Source organism: Nymphaea colorata, chromosome 7, assembly GCF_008831285.2.
Source record: "Nymphaea colorata isolate Beijing-Zhang1983 chromosome 7, ASM883128v2, whole genome shotgun sequence".
NCBI lineage: Eukaryota > Viridiplantae > Streptophyta > Magnoliopsida > Nymphaeales > Nymphaeaceae > Nymphaea > Nymphaea colorata.
The window spans coordinates 2,762,306-2,781,758 of record NC_045144.1 but is presented as its reverse complement, the minus strand read 5'-3'; the positions used below and the strand labels follow the sequence as shown (position 1 = coordinate 2,781,758).

At 36.4% G+C, this 19,453-nt stretch overlaps 1 protein-coding gene across 1 annotated transcript; it reads left to right on the top strand.

Annotated features, from left to right (window-relative positions):
- The first annotated feature begins 240 nt into the window (after nt 1–240).
- On the top strand, nt 241–10,308 carry LOC116257014 (uncharacterized). The gene is made up of 2 exons (XM_031633600.2): nt 241–877; nt 9,985–10,308. Exons 1-2 carry the CDS (start codon nt 486–488, stop codon nt 10,037–10,039), a joined length of 447 nt encoding a protein of 148 aa, XP_031489460.1. The 5' UTR covers nt 241–485; the 3' UTR covers nt 10,040–10,308.
- The last annotated feature ends 9,145 nt before the right edge of the window (nt 10,309–19,453 follow it).

The window sequence follows — 19,453 nt, the reverse complement described above, 5'->3', positions numbered from 1 at the left end:
AAAAATCTAGAGATAATAAAACTTAAATATAGTAACTGAAGCGTGAAAGTGGCACCACTCATCGACCAGTGAATCGAATAAATGTCACTCAAACAATTCAAAAAATGTCCGGTAAGGCGTTTTCTTGTCTACCAGATAGTTCAAAATGCAAACTTAATTCAGACCAAAGTAAAGGCTGAAGGGTAATAAAATGAAACAAGTGTATGGTGTAAATGTATAATGTTAAAAACCTGGTTTCAGCGTCTCTAGCAGGCGGAAGGGACAGCTCGGGCATCGCGTGGGGTAGGGCAAGATTGGAGGGGAACCCCAGCGCTCGCCGGGGGATGGAAATCGGAGGAGAGAGCAGGCTGGGGCATCGCGTGGGGAAGGGAAAGCTCGGAGGGGAACCCCCGTCGCTCGCTGGGGGGATGGAAATTGAAGGAGACAGAAACTAGGAGGGGAGCATTTTAGGGCATCGAGTGGGGAAAGGAAAGCTCGTCAGGGATATGGAAATCGGCGGGATGATGGAGCTCGACAATAGGGATGAGTTTCCAGACCTAGGGAGCACGGATAGCGCAACCCAAAGGAGAGGAGCAAAGTGCGACAACTCCAACCTGCACGAAATGAAAATAGATAGCGGTGACAAGGATATGCAGCAGGGCGAAGGTGATGCTCCAATCACCCCTCAAACGAGAAAGTTACAAGGGTGGGCAGGCGTTGTTGCAGGTAGCCAGGAGTCGGATTTTCAGGAGTGCCCAGCGGCGACTGTGGACAGATCTGGGGATGAACCCACGGTGGTCTTCCCTGCTGAGGCGTACCAGAAAATGGAGGAGCAATATCGTTTTGCGGTTGTAGCTGGCTTCTATGGAGGTAGATTGAACATGGGCATGGATTACAGGTATGTTTTCCCGGCCTTGCGTAGCTTTGGATTAATGTAAATTGTCCAAAATTTTCTGTGATTGGGAGTGGGAGATTCTTGGTGTGGGTGAGCTCTGAGGAAGAACTCAGAGAGGTATGTATAGAAAATGGGTAGTTGGGGGTCGGCTTTTGATTACAAGTCGTTGGAAGCCAGGTACAGAATTACGCCTGAATGAAAAGGAATCGATCCCCTTGTGGATTCGACTTCCTCAACTTCCAGTCCTTTTCTGGAATTCGTATAGCTTTAAAGCTATCGCTAAGGGGATGGGCGCCTCTTTCATTAGAGCCGATGAATGTACGATGCACAGGGACAAACTAGGTTTCGCTCGGGTGTGCATGGATGTTCCGCTGGATTTCAAACCGGTGCCCAAAATCATCATTGAAGCCAAGGAAAACAGGATATCTCAAGAAGTATTATACGAATCTAGGGTCCGTTTGTGCAGTGCTTGTGGCACTACTTCACACTACGAGGACGCTTGTAAGAATAAGGGTATAGCTGAAACGTCAGGGGTGGAGGAGCAAGCTTGGAGCAAAGTTCAGGTCATTAAGAAACACAGAGGTGGTTTACAGAAAAGCGACTCTGAGAGAAGGGACACACAGGGAAACAGATTTACCTCACTCCGGAGTCAGATTGAGAATGAAATAGGGAATGGTAATCAGACTGACTCAGGTCTGAGAACTAGGCTAGCACCTGATATTGTTGATGGGGGTTCAAAGCCGAAAAAGGTAGAGAGAGAGGGTAACCAGGCGAGAAAGAACTTTAATATAAGAGGGACGACTGGGGGGAGGGACTCTTCACAGAGCATGCCAAAGGAAGACTGAGCATGCTACTGCAGGGATTTCAAACCCTTTCTTTTGTTTACAACAAACCGCCACTAACAGGTTCCTTTAATGATTTTGTTGGAATAAAGGTAGGGGGCCTAACCCCCAAGCAAGCTTTTCACTTCAAAATGTATGAATATTGGATATAAGAGGTTCCTTTAAAACTAAATATGATTCTTATCTAAATGCAAACTTGTTCAAATATTTATTTAAATCTGAATATGAATCAGAGGTAGGGTCCCTCCATTTATTAAAAAGAATGACATATACAGGGCAAAAAAAAGATATACAAGATTCAATGCATCCATTATCAGTCAACACAAGAGTCTGGCAAACAAAACTTTGATGCTCCTGATAATCAAAACCCAGGAAACAACCCAAAAAGGAGAAAAAAAAAAGAAACTTCCAAGGATCCATAAACAGTTCCAGGTCATGTGACCTTTCACCCTACTTTTCATGTGTCTTATCCACCTGCTGTTATTGGAGATAATGGTGATCATGGACTCCCCTCTCCTCCAAGACGCCATTTTTCCTTCAACAATTCCATCTCCGCCTCCTCCTCCCCTTCTGTCCATGTTAGATAGTTGCTCACGAACACCCTGGTTTGTTAATGTCACCAAAAGGACAAAATGTTCCTCCTCTTTCTATTCCTGAAAGATAGGATCTGAATGATGCTACTAGCCTCTGGGACTTCCTCTAACCTTTCCTGACATAGAATCCCAGTCCTTGTCTAAATTTTCAGCAACTGAACTTCCTCCTCAAATTTACACATGGAACTGTGTACGTCTCTGCAGATACCCCAGACTTCGTCATGTATGCTGGCTATTAGGGGCAGGACATATGCCGTGTGTTCACACCCCAATCTTCCTGTGACTGTGTGGAAGAAGGAAAGCCATGCGTGAAACAACAAAATTTAAGTTTTGTTTGAAAATATATTTCGAGAGAAAGGGACCTGCCCATTGGTACGAGAATTAACAGTTTCTTCCACCTTTAACAGGGTTAATCGATCAATGTCTAAGTTTTCTTTAGCTTTAACAAGTTAACAGTTTCTTCCACCTTTAACAGGGTTAATCGATCAAGGTCTAAGTTTTCTTTAGCTTTAACAAGTCATTCAAGTCATTTTTTCTACATGCATGTTCAGAGAATTAAGATTGAGAATATCTTGTATATTTTTGAAATTAAGAGATTGGAAATTTGTATGATTGAATTAATCCTAGATTGTAGCAATTTATACTTTGATTTGGTCCAAAAATTAGAGTTTGAGAAATTGAGAAGATCTTGGACAGGTGATTGGATTTTTTAATGGAACTGGGATTTGAAATAAGATTTGAAATTGAAATCTTGAACTGGACATTGAAAATTGGAGATTTGGGCTATACTTTGAATTTTGACTTGAAAATTCTTGGAATTGGAATTTGGTTTTAAAACCAAATACTGAATTTGATAGTTGAAGTCTATAATTTTTGAAAGCTGGATCCTTGAAATTTGAAATTTTAAAGCTTTGAATGATCAAACGTCGACCAATATTTTGTGATTTTCAACTTGGTTTTTGGAAGTATTTGGGAAAAAAACTTGATTTCCTCGATTGGTGAGTTTGAAAAATTGGATAGGATTGAAGATTGGATTGGAGATTGAAATTGGGTTTTCAAGTCTGGTTTTGGAGAATTGTCATGGTTAAAAAAAAAAATTGGGAGTTTTAACCAAGGTCATTGAAATTTGCTTGATTTGGATTTGAAAATTGGTTTGATTTTGGACAAAATCTAATCTTGGATTTGAAAAAATAGGTTTTACAACCCTTTTGGAAATCTTGTTTTTTTGTGTCAAAATAAGTGGTGCTTAAGTTTTTGGTATAATATGACTTGGTCACAGTAGCAACTCCGACTTAATTAGATTTTGTGAAAGTGAGTGTGTGCATTTGTGAAGTGAGTGTATGCATGCATTTATAATCTACATGCACATTTATGTTCCACTTTCTCTAACTTCATGCATAATTTTGATAGGATCTCACATGGATATTGGTCCATCTTATAGATGGAAAATATAGGACGTGCTCCAAGCTTAGTCTTGATGTCAAGGATAGCATTTGGAGCTAATGTCCATAAACTTAATTTTGGAAGTTCTGATTTTGTAATTGAGGTTTCAATGAACTGCTTAAAGATGAGCTTTAATATTGTTTGGGAGTTTTGGGGATTTTGAGAGAATCCTTCACTTTGGGTGAGGAAAATATCATTTGTGCAATCCTTAGAAATTTGGTTTAAAAATAGGATTTGGTTTGGATAAGTTGGTTTGAACTTGTTTTTGGCATATGATATAGGCAAAAACAAGTTTCTTGTATAAAAAACCTAATATTTGAAGATTCTAGGATTTGGATCTAAGGAAATTTTAGGAATTCCTCCAAATTTTTCTAGGTTGATGTTTTTAGAAGATTGAGTTAGAGTTGGAAATAGCTTGGCTTTTATATAATTGAATTGAAAATGGCGGGGTCTTTGAAAATTAGTATTTCCAAATTATTGTGGGTGAGGATCAAATTTCTATAGGGGTTTTGGATTTGGTCAAAACACTTGTTTTGGATTTAGGGCCTTGTTTTGAAATCCAACTAGATGAATTTGTTAATTTTTGAAAATTTGGGATATGAAATAAGTTGAATGAAGCCCATTTTGCTTGGTTTGTTCCATTTTAAGATAGATCATACTCATGGATTGAGTAGATCCAATCTTTGGTGGAACCATTTTTGCAAAGTTGTGAGATCCAATTCATCATGCATTCAAGAGAAAATCCATTATTCTTTCCTCCATCTCTCTATTTACATTCATTCATTCAATCACATAGATGAAAGGATGAGGTTCTTGCCCAAACCATAGTGGTACTTCAATATTGCACAAATGGGCCTCTTTAAATCAAATTTTGAAATCTTCATTTTTTGATTTTTGAAAACAAAATTTTATCTCAAATGGGCTAGGAAGATCATGTACATTTTCTTTGTATCAAACCAGCAGGACATCATTCACAGCTTTTTAAAATATAAGAAATCCCAGCCCAAACTCACGATTCGTTTGTCAATTTCATTTATCATTCACATGAAGAGGCATTCATGGAATGTCCACCAATTTCAGCAAGGCAACGCTTAGGAAAATGCCATAAATAATAAAGATTAGAATGAAAAAGAATAATGCCCGAAGGTTGCTGTTTTAGAACAGCAAAAGAGAAGCCATTTTGAGTTAGATAGTTTGGCAAAAAAAACCTCAAACCATGGGACTGGTTATGGTCTAGATCATGGTGATGAATCACCAACATTTGGCAAGATGAAAATCAACTTGCTGATTTTAATTGAATAACAGAAATGAAACCCATTGATTTGGGTGTTAGAGAGTTAAAAACCAAAGGCATTTGAAATAGGATGAGGCATCGACTTCACCAAGGCCACTGGAAAGCTGGCCATGGTGGATTCTGTCTGATCCTCATTCTTTTAGAAAAACACAATCATGCATGGGAATATAATTAAATTATATGCAAGTTAGATTGGTAGATAACTTGATTTGCTGAAAATTTTGAAGTGAACACGTGCTGGAATGCTGTCCAAAACAAGGGAGAACAGGGGTGTCGGGCTGGACTTGATGTTAAGGCTCAGATCAGTTTGAGCAAAGGCCGGCTAGTGAGCTAAATCACCTTGAGGTAGCCTGCCTTGGTGGAGTCTGATTTGAAGACGCCTTGAGCAACTAGGTGGTGTTGGACTGAACCAACTTGAGAGGTGTTTTGCTAGAGACACCTTGAGACCAGCTGGAGTAGGGCATGGCTTGATTGTAGACTGGCTGGGCTGAGTCATTCTAAGGAGGGAGCCGACTTGGCTGAAGGGCCTTGAACAAGCAAGTCGACTAGGCTGAAACGCCTAAGGAGGGAGCGACTAGGCTGAGTCACCTCGATTGAAGGAGGTGTCTAGGCTTGGTTCGACTGGGTTAGGGCACCTCCAACGGGGACGTCGAGTTGCTTTCTACCTTGAGCATGCCTTTGTGGGAGTGATCAGCTGGAGGGTTGGATTAAGCTTGTTGGGATTGTGCCAAGCATTAAAGTACTTGTGCTGGTTATGCCTTAAGCAAGGAGTCGGCTGGACCAACCTGGGAGACAACATGCTTGGGCAAAGGTCAGGTAGGAGTTGAGGTGCTGGACCAAGCTTTGAAGTGCTTGGGCTGGTGGAGAGGATGGCTGGAGGAGTTGATGCAAACCCACGGCTGAAGTGCCTCCTTGTGACTAAAAATTAACTGGAGCAATGAAGCTTGAGAGGGTGGCGTGGAGGCTTGAGAAAACTTGAAAGGGAGCTTGAGACTGTGGCGTGAAGGCTTGAGCGATTTTGAGAGAGATGTCCCAGGCCCTTAGCTGAGCGTAAGTGCTGGTTTATATAAGCACCAAGTCCTTATGACTTGGTGCTAGACAATTTTCTTGAGAAGCCAAGAAATCGTGAAACAATCACCATGATTTTGGCATGGGGAGGAAGCAAGATTTCCATGCAAGGGGCACCTTCTCCCTTGCTAATCAGCTCTCTCACTTTGGCTTCCTTGTCTATCTTGCTTAGCTTGAAAATCAAGCAAGCATAGTGGAATTGTTTCTTCATGTAAGCTGTAGAAATCTGGTCTTTGACCAGCTAGTTAGAATTCAAGGGAGAAAGAAGAGGGAGGGGAAATGTCTTTAATGGCTGGTTCTTCTTTCCCTTAGCTAGATTTTTCTGGTTCCCTTCTTGGAACCAACTGGAAGGGGAAGCCCAAATGGGCTGTCCTATCATTTTTTATGTCTAAAAGCCTCGTCTAGCTTTCTTGAGATTGAAATTAGGGAGAGAGGCAACTCTTTTTAGACTATTCCTCTTGGCTTTTTGAAAATTCTTAGTGAGGGTGAAGAAGAACATATTCTTCCAATGCCTCCTTGGTTTTTCATTATTTTAAAAATCAATTAGTTAATTTGATTTTTTTTAATAGAGTAAGCTTGCTTGAGCTACTCTTTATTTGATTGTCTAGATCATTGTTGATCTAGTCTCAAGTGCTTTATCATGGTGCATCAAGATTGAAAGAGTTTTTTGACTAGTTTGAATTGGGAATGGATTAACTCGATCAAGTTTGATCTGAGTGAAATCTGAATTGGGATTCTTGAGAATTGTTTTTTAAATAGTTTTTAGAAAATTTGATGAAATCTTCACTCTAGGCGATTCATTCCTAGTTTTTTCTCAAAAAAGAATGAAGAGAGAGAGAGTCATGCCGACTTATTTTCTCTCTTCACATTGGAATAGGATTGCAAGAAGATTTCTCCCCACACCAATGCATTAGCACCTCTGAGCTCATGTCCAACTCTCCCAGCATCAGAAAGGGATACATTGAATTGACTCTAATAGTCGCCGCTGATTGATGTATGAGAATGTCGTTCCTCCACCTATCTGACCACGTTCTAATCCTCTTGCCATTGCCTACCTTCCACATGACCTTATCTTTGATGTTATTCCAGGCCCATCTAAAACTACAACAGCACCAAAAGCCATGCCATGGGCTTTTGAGAGTCTACAAACTTTAGTCCTTACTGGAATGCTTCCTTTCTACCCATGCAGCAAGGTCAGAGTGATTGCTACAGGTGGAACCAAGTTTACTAGCCAGCAGACTCACATTAAAGGACTCTAGTGATATCAGCCCAACCCCACACCACCCGTCTATTGGTTTGTTCAAGGTCTTCCAAGATATTTGCCAATGTCTTTTTTGCCGTCTTTATCTGACCACAAAAAACTGACCATACTACCTCTGATCTTATCAAGAACAGAATTGGGAATCTTGAATGTTAGCATCTAATAAACTACCAACGTAGCCAAGTTGTGTTTAATTAGACAATGTTGCCATGCATAAGACAGGACCTGACCTTTCCATTGACTCAATTTCTTTTCGAATTTGAGAACTATGCTGGAGCAAAGATCCTCAAATAGGTTAGCAACCAAGGTAAGTGATAGGAAGTTTTGCCACCCAGCATTCTCCAATCCGGGCCAATTCATCTTCTTTAGCATTGACGTTGAGACACACAAGAGAGATTTCACACAATTGATCATCAAACCAGCTCTGGCTTGATGTCATCCAGCAATCTCTTAATATTGCTCAAGGACTTTCATGCAGCTGCACTAAAAACCAAGAAATCATCAGCAAACACGACACTCTTGGGGTACTCGATACAATTCAGGCATCTAGGCACTTGGATTAGGTGGTTGATATTACATTGGATCAAACTTCTGTTAATGACATCCATGACTAAAATAAAGAGGTAGGGAGATAATGGGTGTTCCTGATGTAAACCCCTTTTGGCCATAAAACTTCGTCCCATGTTGCCATTGAGCATAACTTCAGGTGCAGGCCATGATCTGCTGCACCCAATATGATTAAAATCCAAACCAGCTCATGTTGTGGCTGAAAAACGCACACATGCATCCATCATAAGCTTTAGAAATGTCTAACTTCAAGCAGACAGATTCTTCCTTTCGTTTATTGAAGGTGGAGATAATTTCATTCGCTAATGCAATCTGATCTTGGGTAATCCAACCTTTGACAAAAGCCCCTTGGGACCTTCCCACAATCCGAGCTAAAACTTTTTGCACTTTATTGTCCATGACCTGACTATAACTTTGTAAAGGCTATTGCAAGGGCGATAGGGTGGAAATCCTTAATTCTAGAGGCTCCTCTATTCTTAGGGATCAATGAAAGCATTGTTTTATTGACAGATTTAACAAGCTTCCTTGTTCTAAAAAAAAAACGATACAATTGACCAAAGATCAATTTGATGACGACCCACATGCTGTTGAAAAAAAGAGTTTGGGAAACTATATGGTCCTAGAACATTGTCTTTATCCCAACTTTCAACTGCTTTCTTAGCGAGACCTTACTGAGAAGTATAGAATTCTCTTCTCGCATCTACGATTTACCCAAGCAAGGTTCCCAAGGCACTGTCATCATTCATGAATCTTTCATAGTTCTGGGTGGCCGCCTCAATAGCACTGCCTGTAGTTGAGTGCAGTAAACCCTCCACTTCGAGTGAGAAATCTGATTTTTTTCCCTCCTACCGTTCACCGCCACTTGAAAAAGCCAGGTGTTCCTGTCTCCTTCTCAAAGCCATTTGACCCTGGATTTCTCTCTCCATTCACTTCCTCAACGTGGAGGAGGGAAATGAGTTTGGTCCTCAATTGTTCCTCTTCAACTGTAGAAAACTGTTCTCCTCTTTCACTCGCCAAATGGTTTTCATTGAGCCTTAAAGAGATCAACTTTCTTAGTAGATTGATGTTGAACTATTTTATAACCAATTTTTCAGAACCAATTCAGTCAGATATCAAATTTAAATGGATTTGTTGACATCTTTAATGGATGCCAATCGGCTAGGAGATGTGGACACCTCAGGATCAAAGACAAACTATATCTAGAGTTGTTTTGACAGGACAAGGACGCAGAAGTTGGCCTTCCCCCAACATCTTTCATACTACCTAGTTCTTGCACATTTTCTGCTTCCATGGACCTTATGCTGTCTGACCTCAGGCTACTTTTTTTTTTTGTGTCTCAACACAAGAAACCATACTATTCTAGTGGTGTTTGAAAATGATGAACATGTAGACTATTATATGCTGTCCATTTGGCTCAAAGAGGCCTCTCTGGCCGATTTCCTATATCACCTAGAACAAAGAGGTCTTTCTATTGATTTCCCATAACACTAGAAAAACATGACTTGTACATTTCCATTATATACATGTGGGATTTAAATGGCTTAAAGAAAAGGTAGCTTGTAGAAAAAGTATCAATATGGTGATAGAGAATGATGACACTTTAAAGATGTACATATCATTGAGGGGTTTAAACTTATTATTTCAATTCAGATTTAAGAACAAGATACATTACCAATATGAAGTCAATCAATTGAAAATGAGGCAACATTGCATCAAAGTTGCCACTACATAAGCTCTTTAGGTTGTTGACATATGTTTGCATAGAAATAGTACTCACTTTCTTGCATTTGATAGTCATGATTCTTTAGCAATGTAGATAGTGTTTAGCATTTCACAATTGTCAGTTGATGATCTAATAGACGTGTTGTAATTGCTTGAAGAGGCATATTAGTAGACAAGGGAAAGAAAAAGTAATGCAATGACAATTATATGTCTGAAATAGTGGCACATATTTTACTTTAAAGTTTTCTTTGTTCTACTTCTATACTTTGAGGTATCAGAGAAGTATGTGTCACTTTCATTAATCCTCTCCATATTTGCAGGTGCTGTCTTCATCCACTCTTCTCTACACCATCCAAAGATCATCATCACAAGTAGCAGGTTCTCAAGGGTCATCATCTCAAAAGTCTACATGGACAGGGTCTGAAATACTGTCTGATCTCATTAATCCCCCTTTTTTACATAACTGTGATAGCCTAGGTGCCATTCTTGTTTCTCAACCCCCTTAATAGAGATAACTATATTACATAGAATAGATCAAGGAGTATGGCTCTTATAGCAAAAAATAAATATAAATTTCGTCGGCGGTTCAATTTTGAACCAGATTATGATTATTTGGAGCATATGTTTTGGATATGTTGCAACAACATGGTCCTCTCATGGAACATTTACTCATTCTCTTTTACCATTGCTAATAGTATTAACGTGTGCAACATCTGCTTGTGAGGTCTAGACAGATATGCATGATCATTTTACTCAAAGCACTACTTGTAGAAAATTTCAAAGCAACACTACTCCAGCAGTCATGTTTAAGAAATTCAATCCTTATTTCACCAAATTTGGATTATATAGGGAAAAACTCGCATCATATCACCTATTACCCATTGGTGCTTGTGGAGTAAAGAAGGAATATAGAGATAAACAACAAGAGAGGGGGTTATATAGTTTTTAATGGAAAATTAAATGTCAAATAAGACAATAAGTGTACAAATTCTTTCAATAAACCCTCTTCCCTTGAATGGAAAAGTTTATTCTTTGCTATTGCAAGAACAAAGCTAAAGAGCAGCAAGAATTCTTTCATCTGCCATTCATATTATTAACCTTGAAAAAATAAATACTAGACCAAGGCAATAAAAGGCAAAAAGTCAACGCAAAATCAGCAACTCATATGCTCATATTGTCAAGCAAGCAATCAAGCGCATTGAGGACAAGTGCTCCAAGCTACATGCTTTTCCACATTTTTATAAAAACTACACATCAAAGCTATAAAGAGCTCAATATGATGAGATGTGTTCTTTAGATAAAGTTGTTGAAGGCTTAAGTTGGTTTGCTACAAAAAAAACATATCTTTTATTGTTGAAAACCTTCTAGTGTGAAACAAGGCTTAGTTGCTATTGTGACTGAAACCTAGAAAAGATAGTATCATGCTTTAACAATGGAGGCACACAAAGAACTAATCCAATTGCTTAAAGGCAGAAATTTCTTGTTCCCATGTAAATTCCACAGGTATATCCACTACATTTAGGAATGAATGGATTGATAGTGGTTCTAGTGATCACATGTTATCCAGTACCCTTTCTCTCTTATCAAAAGTTGTTAAACTAAGTCTTCTTTTTCCAATTAAATTGCTTAATATCCAATTAGTATGTCCTACATCAAGGAAGACTACTATTCTCTCTCCTTAATTTGTGTAATGTGTGCATGTATTCTCAAATTTAAAAACTTTTACTTTGTTTCCATAAGTCAATTTAGCTAAAACTTCCAATTGTCAATCAATCTTAAATCCTTCTAGTTGTGTTAGATGTGCCCTATACTTTAGGGTGAAAATTGGAGCCCATGAACCAAAGAATGAGCTATATTCTCTTAAAGTTTTTTGTGTTCCAGTTCATGATACAAATCAAGTTAGCCTATACACTATTATTCCTTTTAAATTTAAATTATTCTGAACCAAAAAATATTGTTTCTTTTTATGTGAGTATAACAAGTTTAAACTTTGATCTATAAGATTGGAGGTTGGCACACCATTTATTTTCATAAATAAACTATATTTATCCGATGAATCTTATATTTATTTCTTTGATTGCTTTTGTGAGGTGTCCCATATCAATGCTGACCTATGTTTCCTTGAAGTTCTATTTTGGCCCATGATAAAAAAACAAGTTAGCTTATATACTGCTATTCATTTAAATTTAACTCATTCTAAAAAAAAGTACGTTGTTTATGTGAATACAACCAGTTTATACTTTGATTTATCGCATTGGTGCTTGGGACTAACGGTGTTCAGTGGGTTGATGCAAAGTGATGTATTAAGCTTATGATGCGACATGTAGCACAATGATGTGTAAGTATCAAGATAAAAAGTTTCAAATATATAATATTCATGACAATAACAATAAACGAAATAAATTATAAAACTTAATTATGGATCTAATGCTGCCCAACAATATGATGCAAGTATTGCCATTAGCATTTTGCTCATTGTGGTCATTCTAATGGTGTTTCATGAAGGTTGACCAATAATACATAGCAGGTTAAAAAGGCTTTTGCTTATTACATCTAATAATGCTATGGTTAAAAATCTACAACTTACTCTTTAATGGTTAGCAAGGGATTTACCATATAGTTTCATGCAGAATATGTGAGTATTTTCTAAATTTCTATTTTAGGCCCAGTTTGATTGCAAGAACTTCTTTTCGTGAAAATTTTTCTTGCACTATATTTTCAAGAAAACATTTTTCTACTTTTCAAGATTGGAAAAGTTTACCTATACAGGTTCTTTTTCTGACAGACAGTGCCGACGAGCACACCAATAGGCTATTTGATTTAGTTAACTTGTACTTGATTATAACATAACAATTAAAACCAATGGAAATTGAGTGTAGTAAGATAAAACTGATATGATTGAAAGTGAAAACACTAAAAACAAATGTGAAAATTGAAATGTTAAGAAAAAAATCCTAAGATTTTTTTTATTGTATGTCTACCCGTGTTTTTGAAGAAAGCTCCATCCATTAGGCCATTGAGTTTTCTGCTCAAAAAGAAAATCGATGCTACTCGGTCGGTCGCTCGGGTGGGGAGGAGGAGATGGAATCAACTTGACCAACTCATCTTTATTTTGATGAGAACTCAACCTCTCTCTTTTTCTGCCATGTGCTTTTGGAGGGTCAGAAATTTTTTTGTGACAGTTGTGTGTGCATCAGGCACGAATCACACATTAGTATGATGATGCACACACATCATGTCATTTGTGCATCATCCCATGATTTTGGTGCATTCAGGGGAATGATGTGCATGATAGTGATGCATGCACATCTAATAACATTGCTTGGAACACGCCTTATTTTCTATAAATGAACTGTTCCCAACCTCCAGTTTATATATTTTTTTCTTTGATTGCCTTTGTGAAGTGTCTGCTCTATCAAAGCAAGCTAGTTTATATATTTCTTTCTTTGATTGCCTTTGTGAAGTGTCTGCTCTATCAAAGCAAGCTAGAGTACCATTTGATACAACTAAAATTACTTCCATTCGAGCCTCTCATGATCCATGGTGTCATATGACGACCACATTCACAACTTTCTAGAACAAGAGCACACTACTTCTTGAGTTTGGTAGATACTTACATTGGGACAACATGGGGTCTTTCTTATGAGGCATAAACATGAAACCAGACATATGTTATATCAGTTTTCAAAGAAAAGAACAGTTTGAAGCAAAAGTCTATATATTCATTTTTAATAATCAATCAGAGTTCAAGAATTTTTTAGGGGTAAACACATTTTTCGTGAACAAAGTTGTATATACACTCCTCTAAAAAAATGTGGTTGAAAGGAAACAAATATGTTTTCGGTCTCTCATGCACTTGGATTTCAAGCAAATTTAACTATTAAGTTTTAGGGTGAATGTCTACTAGTAGCAGCTTAATAAATTGAATTGGATCCCTCTTACTTTAAGAGAAACTGTCGTATCAATAACGTTTTTTGAAAATCATACTTTGATCTAAATGTCTTTGGTTGTTTATGTTATGCAATAACTTTTAAAGCCAAAGAAAAATTTGATAAAAGAGCTCATAGCCGTGTCTTCCTTGACTATCATTTTGAAAAGAAAAACTATTTGTTATATAATTTGAAAACCAATACATTCAATCTCAGTAGGGAATATTGAGTTTTATGAACACAAATTTCCCATTTATATGATGCAAGAACAATATGAATAAAGTGTTTCCTTTGCCTCTAAATGATCAATTATTGGTTAAAGTTTTGGAAATTTTAGACAAAGAAGAAGGGTCTCAACCCATAATCACTATGGCAACACTTACCATTGAATTATGAAAAAAAAACCCACATGTAAACCCATTGCTGAATTTTCAAATATCTCAAACCCACTTCCATACAATGAATGGCTACCAATTACTTGCACCAAAACCAATCCCTACAAGAAGTAACTCATTATCTTGAACCTTGTTGTTCTACAAAAATTCACAAACCCCTATACTTTACTTCAAAACTTCTACTGCAATATGGTTTATCAAAATTTGCCTAGCACTTCTTACCTTCTTCATCAAAGTTCATTTTCTTTGATGAATTTAATTCAAGTCACCAGTTATTTTAGCTCAATATTTCTAAAATTTCTATTCCTACCTCTTTGATCAAGCTAAACATTGTTATTTCTAGAAACAAACAATGGCAATAGAGCTAAAGGCATTAGAGCAGAACAAAATGTGCATGCTTACACTATGCTTGGTTGGAGTCAATTTCATTGGATGCAAATGAATGTTTAGATGAAGTACAATGAAGATGATCAAATTGAATGGCACAATTCCTATTTAATAGCTCAAGGCTACTCTCAAATCGAAGGTTCAAATTATCATGAAACCTTCACTCCAATAGCAAAGATTTTTATTGTTATATGCTTGTTTAGTATAGTTGTCAAATATAGTTGCATTTTGTACAAAATGGATGTCTATAATATATTCCTTTATGGATATTTGCAAAAGTAGGTATATATGTCTTTTCCACAATGATATAAAAAAGGTGGGGGTTGGGGAGAAGAGGTGTGTAGAAGAAGTTAATTAAATCAATATATGGTTTGAAGCAGGAATCTAACAAGTAGTTTTATAAGCTGTCGGCTACTCTTTAAAATCATGCATTCAAGCATATGAAATTAGGATATTTATTTTTTACTTGGTTTAAAGGAAAGATGTTCTTATCCATCATAATCTATGTGGATGACTTGGTTCTTGTAGGGAATAATCAAGAGGTCATACCAATTAAAACAATATTTTAGAATCCTTTAGAGTGTAGTTGATTAAATGCAAAACTTGCTAAAACATTTATAGAGCAACAAAAGATATTATGATGAGGAGTAGAAGACTCAATAAATAAAAAAGTATGAGTGTGGGTTTTTTTCTGGTCAAATAAAAGTGTATTTTGTCTTTACTATGAATGATTTTTATTGGTTAACAATCATTGTTGTTTTGCCCATATCCGCAGGTTTTGACTATTATGAGACTCAACCCTCCCCTTGCAATTCATGTTCTCAAGAGGTTTATGTAGAAACCAATAATAAGATCAAGTTATTATACAACAACTTTAAGAGTTGTGTATCATCTTAAATCTATACATGGTCAAAGGATAATGCTTTAGCTCAAAATCTACTTCAAATTAGAGAATACATACAAGATGATTTGTTATAAAATATTGTGTATTATTACTTGGAAGACAAAAAGACAATCAATTGTGTCCATGACTTCAATTGAAGCTAAATATCGAGCTTTAACTAATGTTACATGTGAAGTTGTTTGGTTGTAGTCATTACTGATAGATATCAACATAAATCATATTCTTCATGCAAATGTTTTTTTTTTTTTTTGTGACAAGAATACAACTTTACATATTACCACATCTTAACAATGGAGGCACACAAAGAACTAATCCAAGAGATATGTACAATCTTAAGTCAACAGTATGCAATTCATCATCATGGATATGAATTTGCAAATTCATAAAAAGTGTGGCAAGTTTGACCCTCAACAAAACCTATTTCTCACAAAAGATAAAGAACATATTTTCGTTGAGGCAATACAACAAGCCGTTTACTACTGTGAACCACCTCAATTCCAAGGAAATAACAAAGTTGACTAAGAACTTTTGTGACAAAATCCTTATGTAAGAATTGTCTGAGCAATCTCTTAGCTATATTCACCTGTGAGAATAATATCATCAACATAAACAATCAATATTACTATGTCTGATGTTCATCGCTTGATGAACAATGAGTGATCAAGTTGAGATCTTTGAAATCCACAATTAGATACAACTTCTATTAGTTTGTGGAACCATGCATGAGAACTTTGTTTAAGTCCCTAGATAACTTTTTTGAGTTTGCAGACCTTTGAACACTTTCCCTAATGCTTAAACCAAGTAGTTGCTGCACATATACAATTTTAGAGAAGTCACTATATAGAAAGATATTATTCACGTCAAGTTGAAATAATGGCAATACTACTAGACAACGATAGAGATAATTAGCTAAATAATGTCTAATCATGCCACATGTAAAAATATCTCAAAGAAGTCAACTTCATAGGTTTGTGTATATCATTTAGCAACTAAGTGCACTTTGAATCTTTCTAATAAACCATCAAAATGGTACTTGATCGTAAACTCCCATTTAGAGCAATGTTGTTGTCTTCATCCCATGTAACATATTTGCCTTTCTTCTCGGCAGGTTCATTTTCTTCAAGAACGTACTTCTACCAATAACCTACTACACATCATGAAAACCTTAGACCAGATTTCATAGTTCAACCTATTTAGCTTGGTTGTAGTACCCTATACAATATTAGTACAGACAAAGTAAGATAAACAGTAAAGACACACTCTAACATTTTAAACGACTAAAGTCATTTAGCACTTGTTACAACAGATGGTCAATTATTTGGTTTTGTGTGTCCTCATTTACATGCGTCATAACAAAAATGTACAATGGGCATGAAGCCAATAAGATCTCAATCATTACTGCATATTCTAATCATAAATCATGTTGCAATGACTCTGCAATTCTCTAATAGACCCCTCTAAAACCCTCTAGAATATTCTTTCTATGTGCAACCTATATATTGATTTGTATCGCATGAATGAGCTAAGATGATCATAATTGCTCCATTGCTGCCTTGCTTTGCATATACTCCATGTTTCTATATGAGAGACTATTTTTCATCTCTTTGTGTCATTAGGAATCTTCTCTATTATGTTGTGCAATCAAAACTTACAAAAAAGTAGTTTTAGTTAAAACCATTCAAAGAGAAAAGTCACATAAGACTTACTCAAAACAAAGTTTTGGCTCAAAAGTGCATGTGACTGAAGTTGTTGTCTAATAGTTAAGAGATAGTAGATTGCCCTAGTTAGAAAGTCAACATCTCAAGGTTGGTTTAAACAAAAAATTTTCCTCAACTAATATCTATCTAAGGTGATATGTAGCATCTAGACAATCAACAATAAATCTTGGTCAAAATTGTGCTCAGTTATCTGAGCAACCTCTATTGTTGAATATTCATCTTCTTTAACATGGCATGGGTTTTATCCTATCTCATATACCTTCAATTGCAATTGAAACTAATAATATGAGATGGAAAAGGTTGTTGCTGGAAGGATTATATGGTATTAATTTGCACGGATATAGGTTTTCTTGTTTTAGATGACTCAACCAATTGGTTGTTTCAATGAATTTCTTTCATTATGGTTATTGCTTTATTGGTATCCCAAGTGGAACGTGATGTTTAGCTCTGCTTTTTTTTTTTTTTTTTGCTTTACCTTGCTTTGCAAGGTGATTCTTAATTCTTTCATTATTTATTGTATTCTTTTGTTGCTTTAATAAATGGAAGGGATCCTCCCAACCTGCTTGCAACTAAAAATGGAAAAACCTCTATTGCCAAATGTCAAAATCATTTTTTGAAACTAAATGGACCCCAGGTTCTTTTCATGCATACACACCAAGGGGTATAGTTCTCAAGCCAAAACTCCATCAATAAGATCTATTATTGATATGGGAATTTCTGATCTCTTAAAAAGTCTTGCTTGGGTTGCTGCACAACCATAATCAATATGAAATAAGGATTATAACATGTTCAATTTGTAAGTTCCATGTTTGGTTTGCATTCATTCAACCCCAGGATGCGATCTGCCATTCTTTAGTGTAGTGGAGAACCGCATTAGAAACATCATTTTAATTCAGGACACAATTCAGAAGCAGCCCATTCTTCAACGGTGAAAAGCATTCAATTGAGACCTATGGCGATTGAAGTTTTCCAAAGGTTTTCAATCCAAACTCCAAAGTAAATCGTGGCTTCAAATATAATTTTGTTTCCAAATATATCATCATTTTCATCATCTGAAGGACTCCGGTGTAGCACGAGCTCTCCGCTTCACCTAATTCTAAGACCTCCATACACACTCCTTTACTCTAAATAAATATAGCAAGTGAAACAAAAAAGAAGTTATATAATGCACATACAACACATGCATACACATCCAACATATGAATTTGACATCTATTTAAAAGGTGACCTCATTTATCACCATTGTTTGCTTAAAGAATAATCCACAAATTTAGAAACAATTTACAATAGGCTTCCTTAATCCACCAAAGATCAAAAGTTCCCAAAAGATTTTGTGGATTTCATATGCTTACAATAATGGCCTCATTTTCTAACATTCTTGAGAGTGACTAAAAGAATACAATGAAACACTTGTCTCTTCCATCCATGATCTTGATAGGTTTTTCATCTATCGTCAAGCTGCCTTGCACCCAAATATTTTTGAAATGGATCACATCTGTAAGATGTACTACATATTTTTGAAGCGTAAAGAGATGAAAAATATCATGCACATGATTGAACTTTGATGGTAGCGCCAGTTTGTATGCCACCTCACCAACTTTCTTCAATATCCCAAAAGGACCAACATACATAGGGCTCAAATTCCCATTCATATTGAATCTGAAAATGCCCTTAGTAGGCAAACTTCTCAAAATTATATGATAACCAACGTCAAATTCTAACTCTTTGTGTTGATTATTAGCATAGCTCTTTTGTCTACTTTGAGCTGCCAATAACATCTTCATAATCAATTGCGGCTGGTTGGTATAATAGCGCAAAATATGAGGTTTTTCTATACCTTAGACCTCCCATCTTAATCCAATAAGTTGGTGACCAATAAGGTCTTCTGTAAAAACTGTCATCTTGATGTTAGTGTGGTAGCTGTTATTATATGCAAATTATGCTCATTTAACATGTTTACCTTATTGTCCTTTTCAATTCAAATTGCACACATGTAGCTTATTCTCTAAAGTTGAGATGGTTTTCTCATACCACCCATTAGTCTGGGTTGGAAAGTTGTTTACACCTCAAATTTTCTCAATGATGTTTTTGAACATTTCCTAGAAAATTGTCAGACTAGAGTCAATGAACACCTAATCCAATTCTAAATCCAAGCTTAGGAACCACCTGCAAAAATTCAATGAATTCCAAAAATTAATAGGCAAAATTTCATGATTAAGTTTGAGATCAGTACACATCAAGATCTAAAACTTAAATTTTCAATCAAGATTAAAATTATCATTAGTGAGAATTATAATCTCATTCCAACAAGAAGAGAGAAAAACAACTCGGTGTGACTCTAAAAAAAAATTATGAATGAATCTCCTAGACCAACAATTTCCTGAATTTTCCTAAGAACTATTTAGGAAAACAATTAACAAGAATCCTAATCCATTCCCAATTCAAGCGACTCAAAA

Bases quoted from the DNA above. Each gene is read 5' to 3' on its own strand.
- LOC116257014 (XM_031633600.2), top strand. From the start codon at position 486: ATGGAAATCGGCGGGATGATGGAGCTCGACAATAGGGATGAGTTTCCA. The intron at 878-9,984 runs GTATGTTTTCCC...CCATATTTGCAG, and splicing joins AACATGGGCATGGATTACAG to GTGCTGTCTTCATCCACTCT.